Source organism: Nicotiana tabacum, chromosome 9 (genome assembly GCF_000715075.1).
Source record: "Nicotiana tabacum cultivar K326 chromosome 9, ASM71507v2, whole genome shotgun sequence".
NCBI lineage: Eukaryota > Viridiplantae > Streptophyta > Magnoliopsida > Solanales > Solanaceae > Nicotiana > Nicotiana tabacum.
The window spans coordinates 128,021,024-128,047,152 of NC_134088.1; the positions used below are offsets into that span (position 1 = coordinate 128,021,024).

At 38.7% G+C, this 26,129-nt stretch overlaps 1 protein-coding gene across 31 annotated transcripts; it reads right to left on the minus strand.

The window, feature by feature from the left end:
- Positions 1–1,714: 1,714 nt before the first annotated feature.
- Positions 1,715–25,148, minus strand: LOC107786477 (uncharacterized). 31 transcript variants are annotated; one of them, XR_012695104.1, is made up of 11 exons: positions 24,902–25,075; positions 24,622–24,648; positions 18,403–18,644; positions 17,842–17,962; positions 17,650–17,743; positions 12,859–12,922; positions 6,591–6,658; positions 3,765–4,139; positions 2,996–3,085; positions 2,594–2,703; positions 1,715–1,962 (listed from the first exon to the last, which is right to left on the minus strand). XR_012695104.1 is itself a non-coding variant. In XM_075222281.1 (10 exons), the coding sequence occupies exons 1-3, from the start codon at positions 18,811–18,813 to the stop codon at positions 17,871–17,873; spliced, it is 495 nt and encodes a 164-aa protein (XP_075078382.1). In that variant the 5' UTR covers positions 18,814–24,614; the 3' UTR covers positions 1,715–1,962; positions 2,996–3,085; positions 3,765–4,139; positions 6,591–6,658; positions 12,859–12,922; positions 13,945–14,012; positions 17,650–17,743; positions 17,842–17,870. The 31 variants fall into 31 exon arrangements, 16 of the variants coding, with proteins under 16 accessions (XP_075078382.1, XP_075078383.1, XP_075078381.1 ...); XR_012695105.1 differs by having other exon boundaries at positions 2,602–2,703; positions 24,902–25,074; XR_012695100.1 differs by lacking the exon at positions 2,594–2,703 and having other exon boundaries at positions 24,902–25,069.
- Between the last annotated feature and the right edge of the window lie 981 nt (positions 25,149–26,129).

Consider the following 26,129-nt stretch of genomic DNA (forward strand, 5'->3'; position numbering starts at 1 on the left):
TTGATTCATATCGAAGCTCTTTATCGCCAAAGACGGTAGAAGCTCTAATTTGCACGCAACAATGGCTCAGGTCAACTCCCAAAGAATGCAACATTGAAGATATTTTAGAAGAAATCCAAAAATTTAAAATAGTTGAAAAAGGTAATTTTATACATTTAACTCATTATGAATATATTTATATTTGTGAATTACTTAATGCTTAATATTTTTATTTTTTTTATTTTTCAGAATATCCCGACAATGTTTTGAGCATTGATTAGATCGGATGATGGAACTGGCTTCAACTATATTCTTGTTGCTTGGAATTTGGATGTATTTTTTGATGTGGATGATTTACTTTACCATATGAAAAACTGTTTTACAATATCCTATTATAATTTAATTATTGTAATATAATCTTTGTGACTTTGCAATCATCAGTTAACTTTCTAAAATTGGGGTGATAAAATAGCATTAATGTGTGTCTTTGGTGATTAGCTCCATCTTCAACTACAAGTTTGCATTTCTTTTTTCATGAGGGATTGTAGATGTGTATTTATTTGTGTAATGAAGTTTTAAGTGCATAGGTATGAGTAGTGAGTGATATAGAAATTGGACATGCTTGTCTAATTTTTCTATGTGGCTAGAAAGGTCATATAACTTCTCTCTTTTAGCTGTACTCTTTGGCTAGAGTTCTAAAGGAGCCAAAAATTTGTTATGTGTTTTTTGTGTAAAGTTGGGACATCTTGTTTCTTTATCCAGTCATTTCATTATTGAGTTTCTCATTACTAGTCATTCAACCGAAAGCAAACCCCTTTCCAAAAGGAATCATAAAGGCCACAACTCATGTATTCTTAAAAAAACCGATAAAAACCGAAAAAATCAAAAAACCGAAAAAAAAACCCGACAAAACCCGAAATTTATTAATTTCTATTAATTTGGTTTGGTTTGGTTCAACAATTTGAATAACCGACGTATTTGGTTTGTTTTTTTTTAAGGTAAAAACCGACCCAAATCGAACCATGAATACCCCTAACAGCAGTGAATGTGGGAGTTCAAAGAAATTTCGGAATCGATCCAAGCGATCCTTTGTATTTGCACCCGTCGGATAGTCCAGGTGCTATACTTGTATCAACTCCTTTTAGTGTAGTTGGTTATCGATCATGGAGACGCAGTGTATTGCGAGGACTGCCGGTCAAAAATAAACTAGGGTTTATAAATAGTGAATGCAAGCGCCCAGACCCCCCACTACAAGAAAGAAGGCCTTTCTCGACAACATTTTTGTTGCCATATATTCAATGTTGTTGCCAAAAATAGTTTTGGCAACGACAAAGAAGTCGTTGCACTCCGTTTCAGTAAACACCGATGGGAAAAGTATATGCAACAACAGAAAATATTGTTGCCAAAGGTAACTTAGCGCAACAATATATATCGTTGTCATAAGTTATTTTTTGTTGGTAAAAGGTCAATAAAGTCGTGGATTATGAAGACATGTAGCAATAAAAATTATTGTTGCGACAAAATTAGCTTTCTTGCCAACAATATCAGTTGTTGCTAAAACAAATTGGCGGTAAAGTTAATAATCTGTTATCAAGACTTTTAGCAACAACTATTATTGTGGCAATAATACTTTTTTGCCAACAGATTCTCTAGTACTACTTTGGCAACAATTTATGTGTTTTTACTAAATACACAATTCATATATTCTTTAAATTTTCACAAATACAAGTAGAAATAATAAATTATATTTTATATAGATATAAATAAAGCGTCTATACGTAAAATTGATGCAGTGGATACACTAACTTTCAAAAACTAAATAGTCCTAAAAGTATATTTTTACTTACAAAACGAGTAAAAGCATCATATATCCAAGGTCCTTAAGTTCTATTCTAATAGTAACCCAAAAATAAATCTTCTCCCAACAGCTTGTGCACTACATGAACCGGATGTCAGGATTGTTCGTGTTTACGCATGCTCATCCTAAAAAGAAAATAAATATAATTAGTTGTTGATAAAAAGAAGCAATAAAGTACAAAAGTGCATAATGAAACCAGTGGAAGCTTATTTAACTGCAAAGAAGCAATAATTAGCTGTTGATAAAAAGAAGCAATAGAGTAAAGTGCATCATGCCTCAAAGCACTCTTGATTTAATGCTTATTTCAAACTATTTGGTATGGTTATCCTTTTTCCTTTTTTCTTTTTCCACAACCAGGCAAGAAATTATATAATCCTGGTCACAAACAGCCTAGCATATTTCAAGTCATCCTCCCATGGGCATTCATACCAAAATTTCTCTAAGTCTTATTGAAACCAAAGACTTAAGAAAAATCAATAACATATTTTAATGAGAAATAACTGAAACAATAACAACAATCCAGTATAATCTCACAAGTGGGGTCTGGGGAGGGTAGTGTGTACGCAGATCTTACCCCTACCCTGGTGTAGATAGGTTATTTTCGATAGACTCTCGATACAAGAACTTAAAAAGAGCACAAACACGGGAAATAACTGTGTCAACTCAGTCAAAGAAAACAATTCCAAAAGGAAAGAAACGAGTAGAATACTTTCCATCTCACTAGAAGTAAAAAACCATTGTTTGCAGAGAACAAACCATCGCACCAGTCTTGCGTTTCTATATATCTCCTCATCTGAGCAAACTGGTTCTCTTTTCAGCCAGATTAATAGTAATACTATTCCATTTTAATATCTCAAATAAATAACCTGACAACAACAGTAAATAGTTGAATATGCTATTCCATACGAAGACTTATCAAGAATTTACATTAATCACATCATATATCAACTTAAAAAAAATAGATATGTAAGCTAGCAGTGCAAGCTTGATTAAAGTACTCCCCAAAATAAAGTTGCATCAGAACCTATTAATACTCCCAGAGATACAATACTATAGTCGAAACAAAATACTAGACAAAGATTGATTTATTCAAATAGACTCATTTGCATATACAGCCAAGAAACTTCCTTTCATATGAACTAAAATAAGTTTACTTACCATGGTATCATCCATAAGATTTGTAGGACTTGTCTCATCCGAATCATTTAAATTAGCAATCATGTCAAAAATTGCAGCAGGAAGTCCAGTCTGTTTAAACATTGTACAACTAAACTTAAACATGATAGAACCTCGAAGAAGCAAATTTATAACATCAAAAAAATCTAGAACAAGTTTCCTTTCAGTAGAACACAATATTTCTAGAGATTCAAATAAACAGACAACATCCACATAGAGCATTTTATAACTTGAATATCTAATATATCATGTAGAAATGACAAACAAATTAGTGTATGAGAACGTCCATTCTTCAAAGCTAGTACCATAGGATATAAAACAGAACATCATGTATTAGACTTAGTAGTATCTTTATCATAGTATTTAAAACAAGTATTGAAGTTGTAGTAAATTATAACCAATTAGTAGAAAGTCATTGTTTACTTGAAAAATTGTATTCCAAGACCCCAACAAAATAGCTCCTCGCCAAAGATAACATCTAACTTACTGCTCCTTCAGTTTCTATTAGAGCTGAAAATAGCAAATTCATTTTCATGTACTTCAGGACCATTTAGTGCTTAGTGTTCTGTTCTATTGCATTTCAAATGTAAAATTGTGGCATGTCTATAGTCGAAGAAAGTAATATATGTGTGTGATAATGACTAACATGAATAGTGATGTTATCTCATTTATTCTTAAGTATTTTAATAAAATTGTTCGTAGGATCAAAAGCAAGTAATTGAAACTTTAACGCCTTAAACAAACTAAATACCTTGGAACTTTGAATATGGGATACTAGTGCCATCATGCCTTGTTTTAATATTTTTTGATCACCCAGTAGACGAGCTTCCATGACTTCTCATTTTTTCCGCTCCTCCTAGAGTTGATTTTCCACTTCTATTAGTTTGCACTCTACACTCTCTCATTTATGGCGTTCTTCTTCCACCTCTCTCTGTTGTGCTTGCAGTTGCTCTTGAGTTACATGCATAGTTCTCCTACTAGCTGGCTTGACTCCCGATCCTTGACCGCGGCAATATCCTGACTTTTCTCCAACAAGTTTCACGAAAGCAGCATTAACAATTGGGTCCATATCAGTACCCTCTTCCACTTCTTGAATTTGTTCATCCACAATTTCTATCAGCTTATCCTACAAAATATTGTACAAGTTTAAACTTGTAATATTTGTTTCAATCGGCTCATATTCTAGGATAAAGATAAGATCTTCGTATATACATTAAATTCAGCAGAGGCATCATTAACCCAATGTCCTGATGTATGTGAGTCATTTCCCAAAGTTTTTGAAGATTTGGCTCTTTGCCAGTTCTTGAATTGTAACGACCCGACCGGTCATTGAGTATCATGGCCCCGTTCCCTCATTTACTGCTTAATTTATACTTTATAGTTGTTTTATGACTTATCGTGTTAGTGAGTTCGGGTCCGAAAGGAATTCAGAGTGAAATAAGACACTAAGTCTAAAGAAATTAGGCTTAAAATGCCGAAAGTTGAATTTTTGGGAAGTTTGACCGGGGGGTTACTTTTTGATATTGGGGTCAAAATTCGATTCTTAAAATTTGAGTACCTCTGTTATGTCATTTATGAATTATGCGCAAAATTTGAGGTAAATCGGACGTGATTTGGTAGGATCCTGAGTCGTTTGAAGAAATTAGAAATTTCAAAGTTCATTAGGCTTGAATTGGGGTGTAATTCATAGTTTTAGCGTTATTTGAGGTAATTTGAGGGTTCGACTAAGTCTGTATAATATTTTAGGACTTGTTGATATATTTGGTTGAGGTTCCGAGGGGCTCGGGTGAGTTTGAGATGGTTAACGGATCATTTGTGGCCTTGGTGGGATTGCTGATATCTGTTGCTGCATTTTTCGGATTTTCTCTTTCGCGTTCGCGAAGAGGAATTTGAGGCAGGCAGGATTTACTCTTCGCGTTCGCGATGGGGTCTCGCATTCGCGAAGAGGAGTTGGGTTGTACATCGCGTTCGCATTTGGGTATCGCGTTCGTGAAGGAAAAAAATAGTGGGCATGGTTTTTTGCCTTCGCGTTCGCGACGGGGAGCTCGCGTTCGAGAAGAAGGGCTCTCTAAAGCATCGCGTTCGCGAAGAGCAAATGTTGGGCAGCACATTTTGTGCTTCGCGAACGCGAGGGACATGTCGCATTGTCACGACCCAAACTAACCCCTGTCGTGATGGCGCCTATCGTGGAACTAGGCAAGCCGACTCATTTTCAAAACAAAACGATATTTTCATTTCAAAGATAATTTCAATGTTATTTAACATAAAAACCTTCGTAAAGGAGTTCAAATCAAAATAAAAGTGCGGAAGGAAAAGCCTGATATCGGTGTGTCACTAGTCATGAGCATCTACTGCAATCTGTCTAACAATATCAAGGTTAACTCAGCCTCGAAAATAGCTAAATACAACTAGAGGAAGATAAGAGGGAGAAGAGCAGGGGTTGTGTTCGCCAAACAACTACCTTGCTATCTCCAAGAAAATCTACAACCAGAACACTCAATAACTGCTACCGTGTCCAGCTACACCTAAATCTGCACACAAGGTGCAGGGAGTAACGCGAGTACGCCAATTTAGTAAGTAACAATAATAAATGAAGACTGAGCAGTAGTGACGAGCAATAAAACATATAACATTCATATCAGAAAATCTCAGTAAAATACCACATGCTTTTAAAATCAGGTTTTGAATCAAAATATCTCGTTTAACCCAGTTCCAGTAAAAATTATTTAACGATATTTTTCAACAGTTTTCAGACAGAAGAAAAATGCAAAGGTGAGCAAAATGATGAAATCATAAACATCCCCTCGGGCAAAACATCACTCATATACAGCCCCCCGGGCAAACCTCACAGTCACTCGTGCCACTCAGGCATACCTCACAATCATTCTTGCCACTCGGGCATACCTCACAATCACTCATGCTTCCCAGTCACTCAGCACTCGGCACTCGCACGCAGTAGGTACATGTGCTCACTAGGGTGTGTACAGACTCCGGAGGGGCTCCTTCAGCCCAAGCGCTATAATCTGCACGGACAACTCACGTGTTGCACGAACAACTCACGTGCTATAATAATAAAGTATGCTGCAGGCGGGCAGCCCCCGATCCACACTCATCCTCACAATCAAGCCCTCGGCCGCACTCAGTCATATACCTCTCAAGCCACTCGGTCATTTCAGTAAAATATGGCATTCGGCCCAAAATATTTATATGCATCAAAATATAGTCATAAAATTGAGTTATGCGGTAAACAAGTATAAACATGACTGAGTATAGATTTTCAATCGAAAGCAATGAGAGGATAGTAAGAAAAGGCCCCTAAGGATCCAAACAACACTGGCACAAGGCCCAAATATGGCATTCAGCCCAATTTACAGAAACTCTTTCTAAAATATATAAGTATCATATGGTTTCAACAAAGTATGCAATTTTACAAATGCTACGGGACGGACCAAGTCACAATCCCCAATAGTGCACGCCCACACGCCCGTCACCTAGCATGTGCGTCACTAAAAATAGTAGAATGATACAAAATTCGGGGTTTCGTACCCTCAGGACTAGATTTACAATCGTTACTTACCTCAAACCGGTCAAATCTCTACCCCGCAATGCTCTTGCCTCTGTACTCGGCCTCCAAATGCTCCAAATCTATTTACAATCAGTACAATACCATCAATATACGCTAATGGAATGAATTCCACAAGAAAAACTATCAAATTAGATCAAAACCCGAAATTGGCTCAAACCCGGCCCCCGGGCCCACGTCTCGAAATCCGACAAAATTTACAAAACTAGAAATCTCATTCACTCACGAGTCTAACCATACCAAATTCATCAAAATCTAACATCGTTTGGTCCCTCAAATCCTTAAATTAAACTATTAAGAATTCTAAGCCTTAACCCCTACTTTCACTCCAAAATCCTACTAATTAATGATGAGCAAGGCCATAGATTCACGAAATTTATACCATTATGGGTTAGAATCACTTACCCCAACGTTGCTCCTTGAAAACCTTCGAAAAATCGCCTCTCTCCCGAGTTTCTCAAACCCAAAAATGGAAAATGAAGACAAAACACACGAGCTGGGGCTTTTCTGCCCAGCATAGTCGCACTTGCGGCCATATGTCCGCTCCTGCAGAACCGCACCTGCGGTCAAATCCTCGCACCTGCGAAAACCATTTAAGCCCTCAATTCTGCTCCTGCGACCCCAGGTTCCGCACCTGTGGGCGCGCACCTGCGTAACACTTCCGCTTCTGCGGAACCGACCCAACTCTTCCTTTCCGCATCTGCGCTCAAGGCCTTGCACCTGCAGGCTCGCAGATGCGGCCAATTCTTCGCACCTGTGTTCCCAGCCTTGGCTTTCCATTTCCGCATATGCGGCTTCCCCAAACACACCAGCGACCTCGCACCTGTGATTCCTCCTTCTGCAGGTGCAGAAATAGGAGTAGTAGCAGCTTCAGCTGCATTTTCCAACTTTGACAAATCCACTAACCACCCGGAATCACCCCGAGGCCCTCGGGACCTCAACCAAAAATACCAACAAGTCATATATCAACATACCAACTTAGTCAAACCTTCGAATCACTCAAAACAACATCAAATCATCAAATTACCCTCAGATTCAAGCCTAAGAACTTCTGAATTTCCAAATTAGACAACCGACGCCGAAACCAACCAAACCACGTCCGAATGACCGCAAATTTTGCACACACGTCACAAATGACACTACGAACCTACTCCAACTTTCGGAATTACATTCCGACCCCGATATCAAATTTTTCACTGCCGACCGAAATTGCCAAATTTTCAACTTTCACCAATTCAAGCCTAATTATACCACGAGCCTCCAAATTATATTCTGGTCGCACTCCTAAGTCCAAAATTACCTAACGAAGCTAATGGAACCATCAGTATTCCAATCCAAGGTCAAATGATAAAGAGTCAAATTTTGGTCAACTCTCCCAATTTAAAGCTTCAACAATGAAATTCTTTCTTCCAATTCGATTCTGAAATACCTGCAACCCAAAACCGACGATTCACATAAGTCAAAGTACATCATACGGAGCTACTCATGCCCTCAATCAACCGAACGAAGTGCAAATGTTCAAAACGACCGGTCGGCTCATTACATCCTCCCCTACTTAAACATACATTCGTCCTCGAACGTGCCTAGAATTGTTCCAAAAGCCATCAAATCGCTGTTTAACTTTCCCATGCACATACTCGGGGGTGATCCCACGTCACCCTATCCCATACAGGTCCGATAGCACAGCATAACTGAAATTTCTATATTCAACCTAGCCCACAAGCCTTCGTATCAAATTTCCAACATCCGAAATTTCCTATAAGATGAGAAGTTTGCATCTACATATCGTATAAGTCTAAACAATCTGTACCAAAAGCCGTAACCATAACTCAAATACTAAAATTCAAATACCGCATAGCTCGAATGCTCAAAGCAATGATTTTCAATCACAGTATCGACTCAAATCAATCCAGTGCCGGTAATAGCCTTATATCAGACAAAACCTCATTTCAAAACCTTCGTACACTGCCGATGATGAAAGAAACATACCAAATTCATAACCATTCATCAGACCAACGGGTCATGGAGCTCTCGTTCCTTCTACAAGAACTATAGCTAATTTCAAAGCCGACTTCCGATATTATCCTCCCAATTATACCATAATCAAATCCGATAGCATCCATTCTAGGCCCAATGACCTCGACTCATCCCACATGACCACTCTAGTGACATGACACATCAATACAATCTAAAGCCACAACCCGTGAAATTCGTGCACCAGATAGCAACATTCCAAGTGTACCTAATCGTAACAATGACCCAAACAGGAGAACCGTTCTGCAAGCTCGACGAGTACCACCCCGACGCAATGCTAAGAACCCATCACACACCACATAACCATAATACACGAATCTTACACAAGGGATCATATTTCCACATAGCTCTGCTGCAATATGCGACCCTATCCAAATACTAGTCCATATGAAACACCTCAAGTCACCCTGCTAAAAAAATCAATAACCATGCGCAATTCGACATCAAATACCCAAAGTGCATTACCATAACCACAGAGAAGCAAACGACACCATGCCACATAAAACCCGAAAGAACACGACCAATACGTCATCAACTAAGCAATATCCAATGCTATTCTCGTTCAAATTCCGCTATAAGGCCACAATAGAACCGCACCATATGTGCATATAACCAACGAATCACAACTCCTCGTAGCATAGAAGAGTAACTCACAGATTATTTCAGAACACGAATAAGCTTCACATCAACTGAATGGCACATCCTTCAAGAATAGCAGTATAGAGCCAATCAATCCGGCTCGGTGTAGAATACACATCCTAATTGGGCCTACCAATTGGCCCCAAATCAACTATGGTCATCCACCAATAGATAAACAACCTCCGAAAGTCCACAATGACGGAATCATAACACTTTATATCATCTGGTTAGCTCCGGCCACAACTTCACAGTCCACAACTATGAAATAATCTGCTCCTGAGAACTCCCAATCTCCAATTCCATAGAACACATGAATCACCATATTTGAATCCACCTCTACCGCTTGAATGCCTAACACCTCTCTCATACAAAATCATCCCACGAGAAATACTTTAAAAAAATTTCTTCCGTGCCACCTGACAAAAATTTGAATATCAACAGTCGATCAACCAGGAGAGTACCGCAATACTAGCGAAGTACCCATAAATCAAAACACACTGCCCCTTCTGAAATGTACACTCTCATCAAGTTATACCAGATAGTAATATCATTTACCTAGTCATCGGAAATTGTTCATGTTGCCTAAGAATTTATGTCCTTCCCTTCAAAACTGAACTGTGACCTTGTACATGTAATTCCTATTCTCCCCACAACACACCACATCTATTATGCCATTATGTGACAAGCATAAGAATTCCATTATCAACTCTGAGTCACTAGCAAATTACATACCTTATTAGTCAGAAACCTCTTTCTTGCTTCTTTCTAGGAGAAAATCATAACACACAACACGTTTCGTACATCGGTAGAAAATATCCGGTTCAAACCATGGTAGAACCCATCATGAACACTTTGAAATCCATTTGCACATAACCAAGCTATCTGAACTGAATTCCTCTAACTCCACCAAGCCACACAGGTTGCCAAATTCGAGAGCATTGCCACGAAACACCTGTAGATACTAGCCATATCATAAGTACCCAAAGAACCGATCATACCCATTACTGTGCTAACCCAACCTACTACCAAGCTGTCCTATTTCTCCAAGTTCTTTCTAAATTGCCTACAAATTGCTACTTTTTCCTTATTAGAACCCTACTATCCTTAACTAAAACTTACCCCACGAACTCTAGCATAGAATCACGCCGCGCTAAGGCTTATAAGCCGCCGAATTCCCTTTTTATGTATTCCAAAGGTTCCACAACCAAAAATCTTACTCCGAAGAGATTTTATGTGAACCTAAAACTGTTTCCTTCACCTTCTAAATACTAAAATACATAATTTACAATGATATAAGATGCCACGAGTCTCAACACCGTTCAATGCAACTCCCAATTTTCTAGCCATATTTATAAATCTTGAATCCATTGGAACCATTCTCGAGAGTCATCCACTCTACTCAAATCTCGAATTAACCGACCAAACGGACCGAAACGACCTGTGCCCCATTAGCACACCAATACCCAAGGGAATAAAGAGTAACCCACACTCCTACGCAACCGAGCAAATTCCTACTCCATGTACACTACATTCTCTGTGAATAACCACTCAATTATTGTATGGTACTCCTATAACCATAGAGTGTAATACAACTTGTGTCCAGAAATACCTTCACCTGAGTCATCCCTGATCTCGAACTCTACAAGTCATAACTGATTCACCGGTATACCCTGAACCGAAACTAATATGACCCATAACCATGCAATCGACTCATCGATAGTAGACTCCCTCACTTAGCCTTAAGCTACAATTATATAAAATTAGAACCCGTAAGGATTTCTCCTTCTCAATTACCAAGGTCTCGCACTGTTAACCTGCTAGACTTCTCGAAGTCTTTTATTAAGCCTTTCATGAACATTCTGAATCTCCAGCCAAAATCACACACGCGGCCTCCTACCGGGTAGCAAGTAATATTCCTCGCAAAAGCTTCATCAACATTACGCCACCGCTAGCTGCACACAAGAGATAACCCACATGTGGAATTTCTTACCGACATCTTCCAATGACACTGCACTGAGTGCAACGACCACTAAATCCGTAAATTCTCCTGAATTCATGCTCGCCCACCATTTGTATAAGTCTGCACTTTCCCTATTGACCTCAACTGTACGTCAACAATACCTTTCGAACTCAAGTCATATTGCACCTGACACGATAATCAGATCTTTACGCCTCTATTCATTTCAAACACACTCCTTTCTGCCATATTCAATTTTCCTTTGTACACTAACCATTACTCCAAATAGAGTTTGCAGGCCGATTCACATACTAACACGATTCCAAACCATTCTACACTTTCTCAAGGCGCACGACTACCCTACTAGTGAATTCATATGCTAATTTGCCACTCTTACTTCGGTTAAATCATCTCCTTTAAGAAACTTCTCAACCTCTACTTCTCCTACTTGACCTGCTAGTACTTCAACCACCGCGAAACACTTCCCGCCATGTCTTCCCTCATACTTTGCTACCCAACTGCTGCATCAAATCGAAATGTATCTCTGTCGCACCTGAACCAATAAAATGTTACCGACGCTAAGTCTCTTTGAAGATCATCTTTCTCGAGCGATGAACATCAAAAATACCCATTCACAACCACAATTACTACACAATCACTTACTCTTCTTGAGTCCAAACTCTTTGACAAGATATGAGAATTTAATTTGCCTCAAAATTTAACAACGTGAAAGATCCTTCAAAACATTCACACTCGAGACCGTACATCACATCAAAACGAAAATCAAGCACCCAATGGCCTTCCTTTACATTTCAAGGAAACACTTCTCGTCACATTCAAATCGTCTTAACACATCCCGCAGTTACATCATACTCATCACAAAACCATTCCACCGTTCATTGAGCCACGAATTCCACTCGTAGGGGCATTATCGGACATATGAGTCCAAATGTACAGGTTACAACTGAAGCTACCGAGCCAAAACTACAGTTTAAACATGGCCTCAAGTCCTCCAGACTAGTCCATCCCCAAAACACATAATACACATCTCGAACCTCGTTCATAGAATCACAAGCCGGTGATGCGCAACTGATACCGAACACTCATGTGCGCATACGAATGCGTGGAAGGAATTTAAAGAGTTATGTTTCAAGCTGAATCAATTTCGCATAATAGAATATAAGAAAGTGAAATTTTCGTAAGGGTTCTACAACCTCTCGAAGATAAGTACAGACGTCTCTGTACCGATCCGCAAGACTCTACTAAATCCGCTCATGACTCATGAGACCTATGTAACCTAGGTTCTGATACCAATCTGTCACGACCCAAACTAACCCATGCCGTGATGGCGCCTATTGTGGAACTAGGCAAGCCGACTCATTTCCAAAACAAAATGATATTTTCATTTCAAATATAATTTCAATGTTATTAAACATAAAAACCTTCGTAAAGGAGTTCAAATCAAAATAAAAGCGCGGAAGGAAAAGCCCGATATCAGGGTGTCACTAGTCATGAACATCTACTACAATTTGTCTAACAATATCAAGGCTAACTCAGCCTGGAAAATAGCTAAATAAAACTAGAGGAAGATAAGAGGGAGAAGAGCAGGGGCTGCGATCGCCAAAAAGCTACCTTGCTATCTCCAAGAAAATCTGCAACCAGAACACTCAATAACCGCTACCATGTCCAGCTACACCTGAATATGCACACAACGTGCAAGGAGTAACGTGAGTACGCCAACTCAGTCAGTAACAACAATAAATAAAGACTGAGCAGTAGTGATGAGTAATAAAGCATATAACATTCATATCGGGAAATCTCAGCAAAATATCACATGCTTTTAAAATCAGGATTTGAATCAAAACATCTTGTTTAACCCAGTTCCAGTAAAAATTATTTAAAGATATTTTTCAACAGTTTTCAGACAGAAGAAAAATGCAAAGGTGAGCAAAATGATAAAATCATAAACAGCCCCTCGGGTAAAACATCACTCATATACAGCCCCTCGGGCAAACCTCACTGTCACTTGTGCCACTCGGGCATACCTCACAATCACTCGTGCCTCCATGTCACTCAGCACTCGGCACTCGCACTCACTAGGTACATGTGCTCACTGGGGGTGTGTACAGACTCCTGAGGGGCTCCTTCAGCCCAAGTGCTATAATCTGCACGGACAACTCATGTGCTGCACGAACAACTCATGTGCTATAATAATAATGTATGTTGCAGGCGGGCAGCCCCGATCCACACTCATCCTCACAATCAGGCCCTCGGCAGCACTCAGTCATATACCTCTCAAGCCACTCAGGCATTTCAGTAAAATATGGCATTCGGCCCAAAATATTTATATGCATAAAAATAGAGTCATAAAACTGAGTTATGCGGTAAACAAGTATAAACATGACTGAGTATAGATTTTCAATCGAAAGCAGTGAGAGGATAGTAAGAAAAGGCCCCTAAGGGTCCAAACAATACTGGCACAAGGCCCAAACATGGCAATCAGCCCAATTTACAGAAACTCTTTCTAAAATATATATGTATCATATGGTTTCAATAAAGTATGCAACTTTACAGATGCTACGGGACGGACAAAGTCACAATCCCCAACAGTGCACTCCCACACGCCCGTCACCTAGCATGTGCGTCACTAAAAATAGTAGAATGATACAAAATCTGGGATTTCGTACCCTCAGGACTAGATTTACAATTGTTACTTACCTCAAACCGGTCAAATCTCTACCCCGCAATGATCTTGCCTCTGGACTCGGCCTCCAAATTCTCCAAATCTATTTACAATCAGTACAATACCATCAATATACGCAAATGGAATGAATTCCACAAGAAAAACTACCAAATTAGACCAAAACCCGAAATTGGCTCAAACCCGGCCCCCAGGCCCACGTCTCGAAATCCGACAAAATTTACAAAACTAGAAATCTCATTCACTCACGAGTCTAACCATACCAAATTCATCAAAATCCGACATCGTTTGGTCCCTCAAATCCTTAAATTAAACTCTTAAGAATTCTAAGCCCTAACCCCTACTTTCACTCCAAAATCCTACTAATTAACGATGAGCAAGGCCATAGATTCACGAAATTTATACCATTATGGGGTTAGAATCACTTACCCCAATGTTGCTCCTTGAAAACCTTCGAAAAATCGCCTCTCTCCCCAGTTTCTCAAATCCAAAAACAGAAAATGAAGACAAAACACATGAGATAGGGCTTTTCTGCCTAGCACAGTCGCACCTGCGGCCGTATGTCCGCTCCTGCGGAACCGCACCTACGGTCGAATCCTCGCACCTGCGAGAACCACTTAAGCCCTAAATTCCACACCTGCGACCCTAGGTTCCTCACCTGCGGGCGCGCACCTGCGTAACACTTCCGCTTCTGGGGAACCATCCCAACTCTTCCTTTCCGCATTTGCGCTCAAGGCACCTACGGGCTCGCAGATGCGACCAATTCTTCGCACCTACGTTCCCAGCCTTGGCTTTCCATTTCCGCATATGCGGCTTCCCCAAACACACCAGCGACCTCGCACTTGCGACTCCTCCTTCTGCAGGTGCGGAAATAGCTGTAGCAGCAGCTTCAGCTGCATTTTCCAACTTTGACAAATCCGCTAACCACCCGGAATCACCCCGAGACCCTCGGGACCTCAACCAAAAATACCAAAAAGTCATATATCAACATACCAACTTAATCGAACCTTCGAATCACTCAAAACAACATCAAATCATAAAATTACCCTCGGATCCAAGCCTAAGAACTTCTAAATTTCCAAATTCGGCAATCAATGCCGAAACCAACGAAACCACGTCCGAATGACCTCAAATTTTGCACTCACCTCAAAAATGACAATACGAACCTACTCCAACTTCCAGAATTACATTGCGACCCCGATATCAAATTTTTCACTGCCGACCGAAATCGCCAAATTTCTAACTTTCGCCAATTCAAGCCTAATTCTACCACGAGCCTCCAAATTACATTCCAGTCGCGCTCCTAAGTCCAAAATCACCTAACGAAGCTAATGTAACCATCAGAATTCCAATCCAAGGTCAAATGATAAAGTGTCAAATTTTGGTCAACTCTCCCAATTCAAAGCTTCAACAATGAAATTCTTTCTTCCAATTCGATTCCGAAATACCTGCAACCCAAAAGCGATGATTCACACAAGTCAAAGTACATCATACGGAGCTACTCATACTCTCAAACAACCGAACGAAGTGCAAATGTTCAAAACGACCTGTCGGGTCGTTACACGCATTCGCGAAGAAGAGAGGTCAGTTTAGAAAGTTTAAGTTCAGAATGGGACTTCGTCCCATTTTCCATTTTTAACGATTTGGAGCTCGGATTGAGGCGATATTTGGGTGATTTTAAAACGAAACAATGGGGTAAGTATTTTTAACTCATTGTTGGTTAAATTACCTGAATCCATGGTTATTTTTATCATTTAATTGGTGAATTGAGTTGGAAAAGTTTGAAAACTCTCTTGATTTAAATTGAAGATTTGAGAGTCGAGTTGGGGTCGGATTTTAGTAAAGTTGGTATGGTTAGACTCGTGGTTGCATGGGCTTCCGGATTTTGTAACTTTTGTCGAGTTCCGAGGCGTGGTCCCTACGGGCGATTTTTGAGCTAATTTTCGGATTTTTTATGGAAAATTATTATTTTCTTATGGAATTAATTCCAATGAATTTTATTGACTGAAACGAATTATTTATGGCTAGATTCGAGGCGTTTGGAGACCAATTGACGAGACAAGGGCATAGCAGAGTAAAGAATTTCATGGCTTGAGGTAAGTAACAGTTTTAAATCTGGTCCTGAGGGTATGAAACCCCGGGTTTTGGTATCATGCGATTATTTTGGAAGTGACACATATGCTAGGTGACGGGCGTGTGGGCATGCACCAAGGGGATTGTGACTTGGATCGTCCCGGAAAAACTGTAAAGTTGAATAATTTGTTGTTAGCTATATGCTCTCTATGTGTTGATAAATTTTGACTGTAAATCATGTTAGAAATCATGCTTAGGCTATGTGATAGTACTGTTGGGACCCACAGAGGTCACGTACTTGTTGAATTGCCTGCTAAATGCTATATGTACTCAGTCTCAGTTTTTGCTTGCACATTTTATCTCAGTCTCTGTTATTATTATTGATACATCATATCATTGTTGTTTGGGCTGATTTCATGATTATTGAGAGCCTGAGAGACTGGAGAGATTTATGACTGAGTGAGGCCGAGGGCCTGATGGTGAGATATTGATACTATAGCATGTGAGTTGTCCGTGCAGCACGTGAGTTGGCCGTGAAGATCCTTATTGTATACTATAGCACGTGAGTTGGCCGTGCGGATCCTTATATTGTACTATAGCACGTGAGTTGGCTGTGCAGATCCTTATATTATACTATAGTACGTGAGTTGGCCGTGTGGATCCTTATATTATACTATAGCACGTGAGTTGGTCGTGCAACACGTGAGTTGGCCATGCGGATCCTTATATTATACTATAGCACGTGAGTTGGCCGTGCGTCACGTGAGTTGGCTGTGCGGATCCAGATATTTATATTATGGTACGTAAGTTGTCCGTGCAGCAAGTTGTCCGTGCAGATTATTGCGCTTGGGCTGTAGGAGCCCCTCCGGAGTCTGTACACCCCCAGTGAGCGCGGGTACCCATTGAGAGTGAGTGATGAGGGCTGGGAGCCTAGTGAGTGGTTGTTGTCCTAATAAGTTGTACTTGATTTTCATTTGTTGTTGCACTTAGTTGCTATCTATCATTGTTGTGAAATCTCTGAAAGATTGTTGATATACGGATTACATGAACGAGAACTGTATAAAAATTTATTTGACATTAAACTGCCAGATTTGATAGCATGTCTATTCTTTGCTGGAATTACTGGAAATGAACCACAACTATGTAGCTCGTTACTATCTTCAGTTCCTTATTTATTATTGTTACTTGCTGAGTTGGTTGTACTCATACTACACCCTGCACTTTGTGCGCAGATCCAGGTATTTCCGGATATAGCGGGTATTGATCCTTTTGCGCTGTTGATTTTCCGGAGATTTTGAGGCAGCTGTCGCATTTCAAAGACCTTGTCTCTCCTTCTCTATCTCTTTGTTCACTGTATTTGGTCTCAGACTATTATAGACTATATTTTTCAAACTTGTATTCATATTAGATGCTCATGTACTCAGTGACACCAGGTTTTAAGGAGTGTTTGTATTGTATTTAAATATTATATTTTCAACCTTAAAGAGAAGTTTTGGTTTATTGAGATTATAGTCTTGCCTAGTATCGAGATAGGCGCCATCACGACAGGTTGGAATTTTGGGTCATGACATGAATCTCTCTAGCAAAACAAATTATATTATGTTATTAAATAAAAATGATCAAAATTAGTAAAAACAAAGACATCTTACCGCATCATAAGATACTGCTTGGAAGGACTTTCTGCCACAAATATGATTCATTTCTTATTTTTCCTTATTAGTTTTATTTCGTGCAACTCATTTGCTGCATGAATATGTTATAATTTAAGTAAGAAAGTATAAGAAGAAACTAAGAAATATTATAAAGTTAAATCCATTTAATTTTGATGTACTCCTAATTACCTTAAAAGCATCAGAACTGAAAAAGTCCCCTAAGAAATTCCATTCAGCTTCATTAACCTCTGCTGGCATGTTATGCAAGCTTTCCTCCTTCGTAGCAAATTTATTGAAATGATCGTGGAGCCTACTACGACGATATCGATATAAATTATTAGCTGTTTCAAGGATAGTATCTCGATTGTGTTGTGTGTCTGGAAGTTGAAAGGTGTCATGCACTCAAAAAAAAAAAAAACTTAAGTGAGCTTACTTAGAATAGAACTTTCATTGTCTGCTTTTGTATTGAGGACCTTTCAGGTCAACATATCTAAATCTGGTTTACCACTGATAAATTATTAGTATACTTTATTTGTATACTTACATCATTGTTCTAGTGAATTGTTCAAGTTCAACAATAATCTTGTATTCAGAATTTGCTTGTATATTATCTTAGCTACCTTAACAAATAAGTATGAGTTGAATTAATCAAATGAGACGTTACAAAAAGGAAGTTTATAAATAAGAATTTGATAAGCTGATCAAGAAAGGGACCATTTTTTTAGAATTTAACAGGTGATCGAGAATTACCAGCATATGAGCAACAATTCTATCTTTTGCTAGATTAGGGACATCCTTCCATTTCTTGACATCATGCCTAGCATGGAGGAGAACTTTGACTGAGAGCTCGGTAACAAAATCTTTAGCTCCAGGGCCTACTGCTACTGTTCTATCCGGTGGAATAATCACCTTCAACTTTTCATTGTCAATGTCTTTCTGTTTCTTTTGAACTGAAAACCATGTTGTCTTCCCCCTTCCCTTTATCTTTTTTCCTTCAGCCACATAGGAAAATATTTAGGTATATAGCAAATTAAACCTATACAAGCAAGAGATTTTAAAGGGCTAAAATTTTAACGAATGAAATAACTTACCTGGATGCGAACTTGAAACTACATCAGCTGTAGGTTCAGTATTATTAGAAACATGCACATATATTGTCATGATAGGCTGTAATATGTTAAAAAAATATATTATTGGACATTAGTCAAATGTAACGACCCAGCCGGTTGTTTCGAGAGTTATAACCCAGTTTTCACTATTTCAACTTATTTTTGTGTTATTCAGCTATATTATGTTATATCGGGTTAGTTGGTTCGGGACAGGAGTGGTTTCAGAGTGAATTGAGACACTTAGTCTCTTAAGTAGAAACTTAAGTTGGAAAAGTCAACCGGATATGGATCTATATGTAAACAATCTCGGATTTGAATTCTGATAGTTCCGTTAGCTCCGTTAGGTGATTTTGGACTTAGGAGTGCATGCGGAATGTGATTTGGAGGTCCGTGGTAGAATTAGGCTTGAATTGGCGAAATTGAAAATTTGGAGATTTCGGTCGGCAGTGGAAAATTTGATATCGGGGTCGGAATGAAATTCCGGAAGTTGGAGTAGGTTCGTAGTGTCATTTGTGACGTGTGTGCAAACTTTGAGGTCATTCAGATGTGGTTTGGTTGGTTTTGGCATCGGTTGCCGAATTTAGAAATTTAGAAGTTCTTAGGCTTGAATCCGAGGGTAATTTGATGATTTGATGTTGTTTTGAGTGATTCGAAGGTTCGACTAAGTTGGTATGTTGATATATGACTTGTTGGTATTTTTGGTTGAGGTCCCGAGGGCCTCAAGGTGATTCTGAGGTAGTTAACGGATTTGTCGAAGTTGGAAAATGTAGCTGAAGCTGCTACTACTGCTATTTTCGCACCTGTGGAAGAAAGAGTCGCAGGTGCAAGGCCGCTGGTGCGCGTAGGGAGTGCGCAGGTGCGGGCAATGCTGGGCTAGGCAGGATGTGCAGGTGCGAGTTAGAGGTCGCATCTGCGAGCCCGCAGGTGCGAAACCTGGGGCGCAGATGCGGAAAGGGGGATGCTGGGCAGGCTTCACAGAAGCGGAGTAGACGCGCAGGTGCGTCTTCGCCGGCGCGGGGTTTTGGACCGCTGATACGGAAGCTGGGCTCCTAAGTGAGTTCCGCACCTGCGATGGATTGTTCCACAGGTGCGGTGGCGCAAAAGCGTACAATTTTTCACAGGTGCAAAAAACCTGGGCAGAAACCATAAATAGAACCCTTAGCGATTTTGGTTCATTTCCACCATTTTCAAGTCGGTTTTTGGAGCTTTTGGAGTGATGTTTGAAGAGTGATTCAAGGGATATCAGTGAGGTAAGTTGCTTGAGCCCTAATACTTGTATACATGATGATTTTGCGTTGTTCAATCATTGTAATTAGTGAAAATGAGGGGTTAGGGTTTGGAATTTTTGGAAAGTAATTTAAGGATTTGAGGGACCAAACGATGTCGTGTTTTGATGAATTTGGTATGGTTAGACTCATGAGTGAATGAGATTTCTAGTTTTGTAAATTTTGTTGGATTTCGAGACGTGGACCCGGGGCCGGGTTTGAGCCAATTTTGAGTTTTGGTCTAATTTTGTAGTTTTTCTTGTGTAATTCATCCCATTAGCGCGTATTGATGGTATTGTACTGATTGTGAATAGATTCGGAGCATTTGGAGGCCGAGTCCAGAGGCAAGACCATTGCGGGTTAGAGATTTGACTGGTTTGAGGTAAGTAACGATTGCAAATCTAGTCCTGAGGGTATGAAACCCCAGATTTTATATCATTGTACTATTTTTAGTGACGCACGTGCTAGGTGACCGGCGTGTGGGCGTGCACTGTTTGGGATTTGTGACTTGGTCCGTCCCGTAGCAACTGTAAAGTTGCATATTTTATGGAAATTATATGATACTTATATGTTTTAGAAAGAATTTTTGTAAATTGGGCTGAATGCCATGTTTGGACCTTGCACCAAAGCTGTTTGGACCCTTAGGGGCTGTTTCTTACCATCCTCTCATTGTTTTCGATTGAAAATCTATACTCAGTCATGCTTATATTTGTTTACCGTATAACTCAATTTTATGACTCTATTTTGATGCATATAAATATTTTGGGTTGAATGCCCTATTTTACTGAAATGCCCGAGTGGCTTGAGAGGTTTTGACTGAGTGAGGCCGAGGGCCTAATTTGTGAGGATGAGTGTGGATCGGGGATGCCCGCCTGCAGCATATTTATGACTGAGTGAGGCTGAGGGCCTAATTTGTGAGGATGAGTGTGGATCGGGGCTGCCCGCTGCAGCATACTTTATTATTACAGCACGTGAGTTATCCGTGTAGATTATAACGCTTGGGCTGAAGGAGCCCCTCCGGAGTCTGTACACACCCCCAGTGAGCGTAGGTACCTACTGAGTGTGAGTGCCGAGTGCTGAGTGACTGGGAGGCATGAGTGATTGTGAGGTTTGCCCGAGTGGCATGAGTGATTGTGAGGTATGCCCGAGTGGCAAGAGTTATTATGAGGTATGCCCGAGTGGCAAGAGTGACTGTGAGGTTTGCCCGAGGGGCTGTATATGAGTGATATTTTGCCCGAGGGGCTGTTTATGATTTCATCATTTTTGCTCACCTTTGTATTGAGCCTTTGTTTGAAAAACTGTTGGAAAAATATCTTTAAATGATTTTTACTGAAACTGGGTTTAAACGAGATGATTTGATTCAAACACTAATTTTTAAAGCATGCTGTACTTTACTGAGATTTCATGATATGAACGTTATATGCTTTATTGCTCGTCACTACTGCTCAGTCTTTATTTATTGTTGTTACTTACTGAGTTGGCGTACTCAAGTTACTCCCTGCACCTTGTGTGCAGATTCAGGTGTAGCTGGACACGGTAGCGGTTATTGAGTGTTCTGGTTGCAGATTTTCTTGGAGATAGCAAGGTAGCTGTTTGGCGATCGCAGCCCCTGATCTTCTCCCTCTTATCTTCCTCTAGTAGTATTTAGCTATTTTTCAGGCTGAGTTAGCCTTGATATTATTAGACAGATTATAGTAGATGCTCATGACTAGTGACACCCCGATGTCGGGCTTTTCTTTTCCGCACTTCTATTTTCCTTGATTTGAACTCCTTAAATGAAGGTTTTATGTTAAATAGTATTGAAATTATCTTTGAAATAAAAATATCGATTTGTTTGGAAATGAGTCGGTTTGCCTAGATCCACGATAGGCGCCATCACGACAGATTAGGTTTTTGGGTTGTGACATCGAATATAGAAGTGAAGGCAGCAAAATGATAAGAAAAAGACAAAATATGTTCAGAAGTAATGAGAAACAAATAAAGTTACAAAGCAAAAATCACAAAAATTTAAAAATTAAAATATAAAAGGAGTAGTATAAAGTAGAAATTAACCATTTCGGTACGTTGATGGATGAACATAAGTCATGTGAAGAAACCGATTGAAATAAGCAAAGTAGTTTTGAAGACTAGTTGAAGATCACAACCAATCATCATCATCGTGTTCATTATATTCTTCCTCAAAAAGATATTTTTCCTCAGAAAGGTATTCTTCATATGTTACAGAATTATTATAGGCATCCCCATTTTCATGATCAGATTCTTCCCCAACTTCTAAATCTACTTCTTCCTCATTATTAATAGAAGGTGCTTCAACACTCACTCCATCAATATCTTCTCTTTGAATTATTATGACATCATTGTTCAATTCTGCTTGAAGGCTTGCTTCTTCCCTTTCAACCAAGTCAATTAATTGATATGGCTCTGCTTCATCTTCTTGTTCGAGAATTGGTCTTACCCTTACCACATCATGCCATTTCTCACTTTGACCATGTTTAACATAATACACAGATTTATCCTGCGAGCCTAAAATGTATGGATCATTTGTGTAATGGATTCGTGTCACATCTACACATATGAATCCATATTCATCACTTTCGTAACCTCTGCTTTGACTTCGACCTTGGGGAGGAACTTCAAACCAGTCACACTTAAATAATATGACTGAATTACCCATATATTGGATCTCTAAAATCTCTCTTATCTTTTCATAATAATCAACATTTTCTGTATGCTCATCACTCTTTACAACTATACCACTATTTTGGATTTTCAAATATAACTCAGATTCCATTGTTCGAAACCTAAAGCCATTTAAGGCTAATTTAACTCAGTATGTACATGGCAAACTGGACAAGCTAATTTACCTTTGGTGATCTAACCGGATAACATACCATAACCTGAAAAGTCATTAATCGTCCACAACAAAGCAGCATACAAGTAAAAATTTTGTTTCTTAAAAGCATCATAAGTCTCAATTCTACTCTCCCATAAGGTTTTTAAATCATCAATCAAGGGTTGGAAATATACGTCAATATTCATACCAGGACCTTTTGGTCCAGGAATAAGTAAGGATAACAAAATATTAGATTGTTTCATGCATATCCATGGGGGAGATTATATGGAATTAAAACTACTGGCCACATGCTATAGACATTACTCATTGAACCAAAAGGATTAAAACCATATGAAGCAAGCCCAAATCTTACATTACGTGGATCTGAAGCAAAACTTGAATGTTTTTCATCAAAAGTTTTCCATGCCAATGAGTCAGCTGGATGCCTTAATACTCCATCATCAACTCTCTTATTTTTATGCGATGTCATATCTTCAGCGGTTTGTTTTGTCATAAATAATCGTTTTAACCTTGGTATCAAAGGAAAGCATCTAAGAATCTTTCTAGGAATTTTTTTATTTCTCTTATTCAATTTTCTTAAAGCAACTTCATTATCAATATCTTCTCCTTTTCTTACTATCCATATTTATTCACTACATCTAGGGCATTGCTCAAGATCAGCGTATTCCTTTCTATATAAAATGTAATTATTAACACATGCATCTATCTTAACATAATCTAGACTCAAATCTTTTATGATCTTTTGAATTTCATAGATAGAATTAGGGAGCACATTTTCTTTGGGAAGAGCATCACTTAATAATTTTAACAAAGATTCAAAAGAAGTATTGGTCCAGCCATGTAAACACTTCATCTGAAAAAGATACATTACAAACGAGAGTTTGGAAAACTTTTCACAATCTAGATATAACTTTTGCTCTGCATCCTTTAATAACCTATAGAAACTTTTAGCTTTTGTATTTGGCTCTTCGTACCTAGACTCAGTGGTCTCATCAAACTCACGACTATTAGAGGGAACACCACGATACATGTCATGCAACATTTCAAAAATGCGAGCATCATCATTCCCTAAATTTGAATCTATATCGGAATTTGTTTCATCATCTGAAGATGAATCCGGGTCACCATGATAAATCCACCTATCATAGGTCGGATCTATTCCCCACCTAAGTAAATCTGTCTTAACCTCATCGCGTGATTTTCTAAGAACATTATTATATTTAATGCACGGACACTGAATTCTTACACCAACATCAGGATTAGAAAATGCAAAGTTCAAAAAATATTCCGCACCATTCAACTATTCTAGTAATGTCCTATTCTTAATAAGTAGCCAATTCTTATCTATCATATACTTACCTACAATAAAATATAAAACAATAGATGTAAAACTATATAATTAACTTTTTCTCATAAGTTCACAACTACATAAAGTCTAGGATGAATTTCAAAAGAAGAGATCAGAAACAACCAGCAACCTCACCAAAAAGATTTCACCTTCAAATTAATTAGCAAACATGGAGTTACGGCAAAACCAATGACATATCCGAAATATTTCGCCATAACAGAAAACGTGTAAAAACTCGTAAAGAAAAACAAAACTATATATTGGATTAACATATCAACATCATACAATCAAGAAAATTTTCCATAGTCGTCCGTTCCAATATCACAAATAACAAGTAATTGATAAACTTTTCATGAAATTAGTATTTAAAACTAGAAGTGTAGAATTGCTAACCTTCAATCTAGTATCTTATCCAGAATCCTTCGAGGAAACAATAATTCACATTCATGTTATGACAACAATAGAAAAAGGTCCATTAAAAAAGGAACAAGAAACTGAACAATAATAAAAGAAAAACTTATGCAAAGTTGCTTTCTAAAGCATAAGGAATTAGAGAAGAAAAAGTGCAAATCCTAATCTGGCATAGAAGAAATTAAGATAGCCATATCCAATTAAGTACTTCTCTAATAAAAGACAAGCAATCAGGTAAAGAAATTGAAGATAGAGTTCTTACCGGTTCTTCTCCGATCAGCAGCAATAGGACACAACAAGGAGGACGCAGAAGAAGAAGGGCTCTTTCAAGTAGAAATGATAAGAAAAACCCTAGCAAGAATGGTTATTAGAGAGTGGGCTAAAAGTCCGAAAAAAATAATTAAAATACAAAATATTTGCCGCGTTTAATTTTGGCGGAACATTGAAAAGTTTTAGGCCACAACAACCCATGCATCTCATTGGCAATTTAATGTGTATTGCCAACAAAAAAACTTTATTGTTGCCAATTCTCTTTATAATTTAATTTTATTATGTTAAAAATTATATTTTTTGTAACAACTAAAATTAGTTATTGCCATTTATTAAAATTCAACAACAACACTATAATTATTGCTAGAACGTTGTTGCCATTTTTAAAGTTTAAAGTTTATTATCTAAATAATAGAATATGGCAACAAAATTAACATGTTTGCCAATAAGATAATTTTGTTACCAAAAAATCTATGCTATAGCAACAATTTTATTAAGTTGTTGCCATTTATTTATTTTAGCCAATAATATTTCAGTTGTTGCTAAAACGTTGTTGCAAATTTCATACTTTCTTGTAGTGCCCACTCGCCCACATTCCGTCAGTGGGAGCGATGTGATGATATGGTGACCTCCCGGATCCTTAATTCTCTCTCGAAGGACATTGCAGACAGTGTTGAATACGCGAATGATGTTGTGGAGTTATGGATTGAGTTAGAAGATCGATATGAGCAAACAAATGGAGCTAGATTGTATCAAATCCAAAAGGAAATAAATGATACATCTCAGGGAGCCCTTGATATTACCAGTTACTACACTAAATTGAAAAAGCTTTGGGAAGAATTGAGCACTTTGAGTAAAAGGTCCCAGTGCAACTGTAATTGTACTTGTGGTGCCAAGGAAAACTTTTACAAAACTGAACAGGATAGGCAGCTAATACAATTCCTCATGGGTTTGAACGAGACATATACTGTAATTCGAGGAAGCATTCTCATGATGAATCCATTACCAACATTGGCTCAAGCCTTTTCCTTGCTGATACAAGACGAGAAACCGAGGAAAATCAAACCAAACACTCAATTGTTCATCGAGTCCACATTATTGAATGCCACCAGCTCTAGGTCCAATACCTACAGGACCAATTACTCACCAATAATGGCAACCCCAGTGGTTATGGAAGGGAAAGGCCTATGTGTGACTACTGCAAGAAGCGAGGGCAGACT

Bases quoted from the DNA above. Each gene is read 5' to 3' on its own strand.
- LOC107786477 (XM_075222279.1), bottom strand. From the start codon at position 18,813: ATGACAATATATGTGCATGTTTCTAATAATACTGAACCTACAGCTGAT. The intron at 18,645-18,743 runs GTAAGTTATTTC...ATGTGGCTGAAG, and splicing joins AGTTTCAAGTTCGCATCCAG to GAAAAAAGATAAAGGGAAGG. The intron at 4,140-18,402 runs GTAATTCTCGAT...AATATTTTGTAG, and splicing joins GAATTGTTGCTCATATGCTG to GATAAGCTGATAGAAATTGT.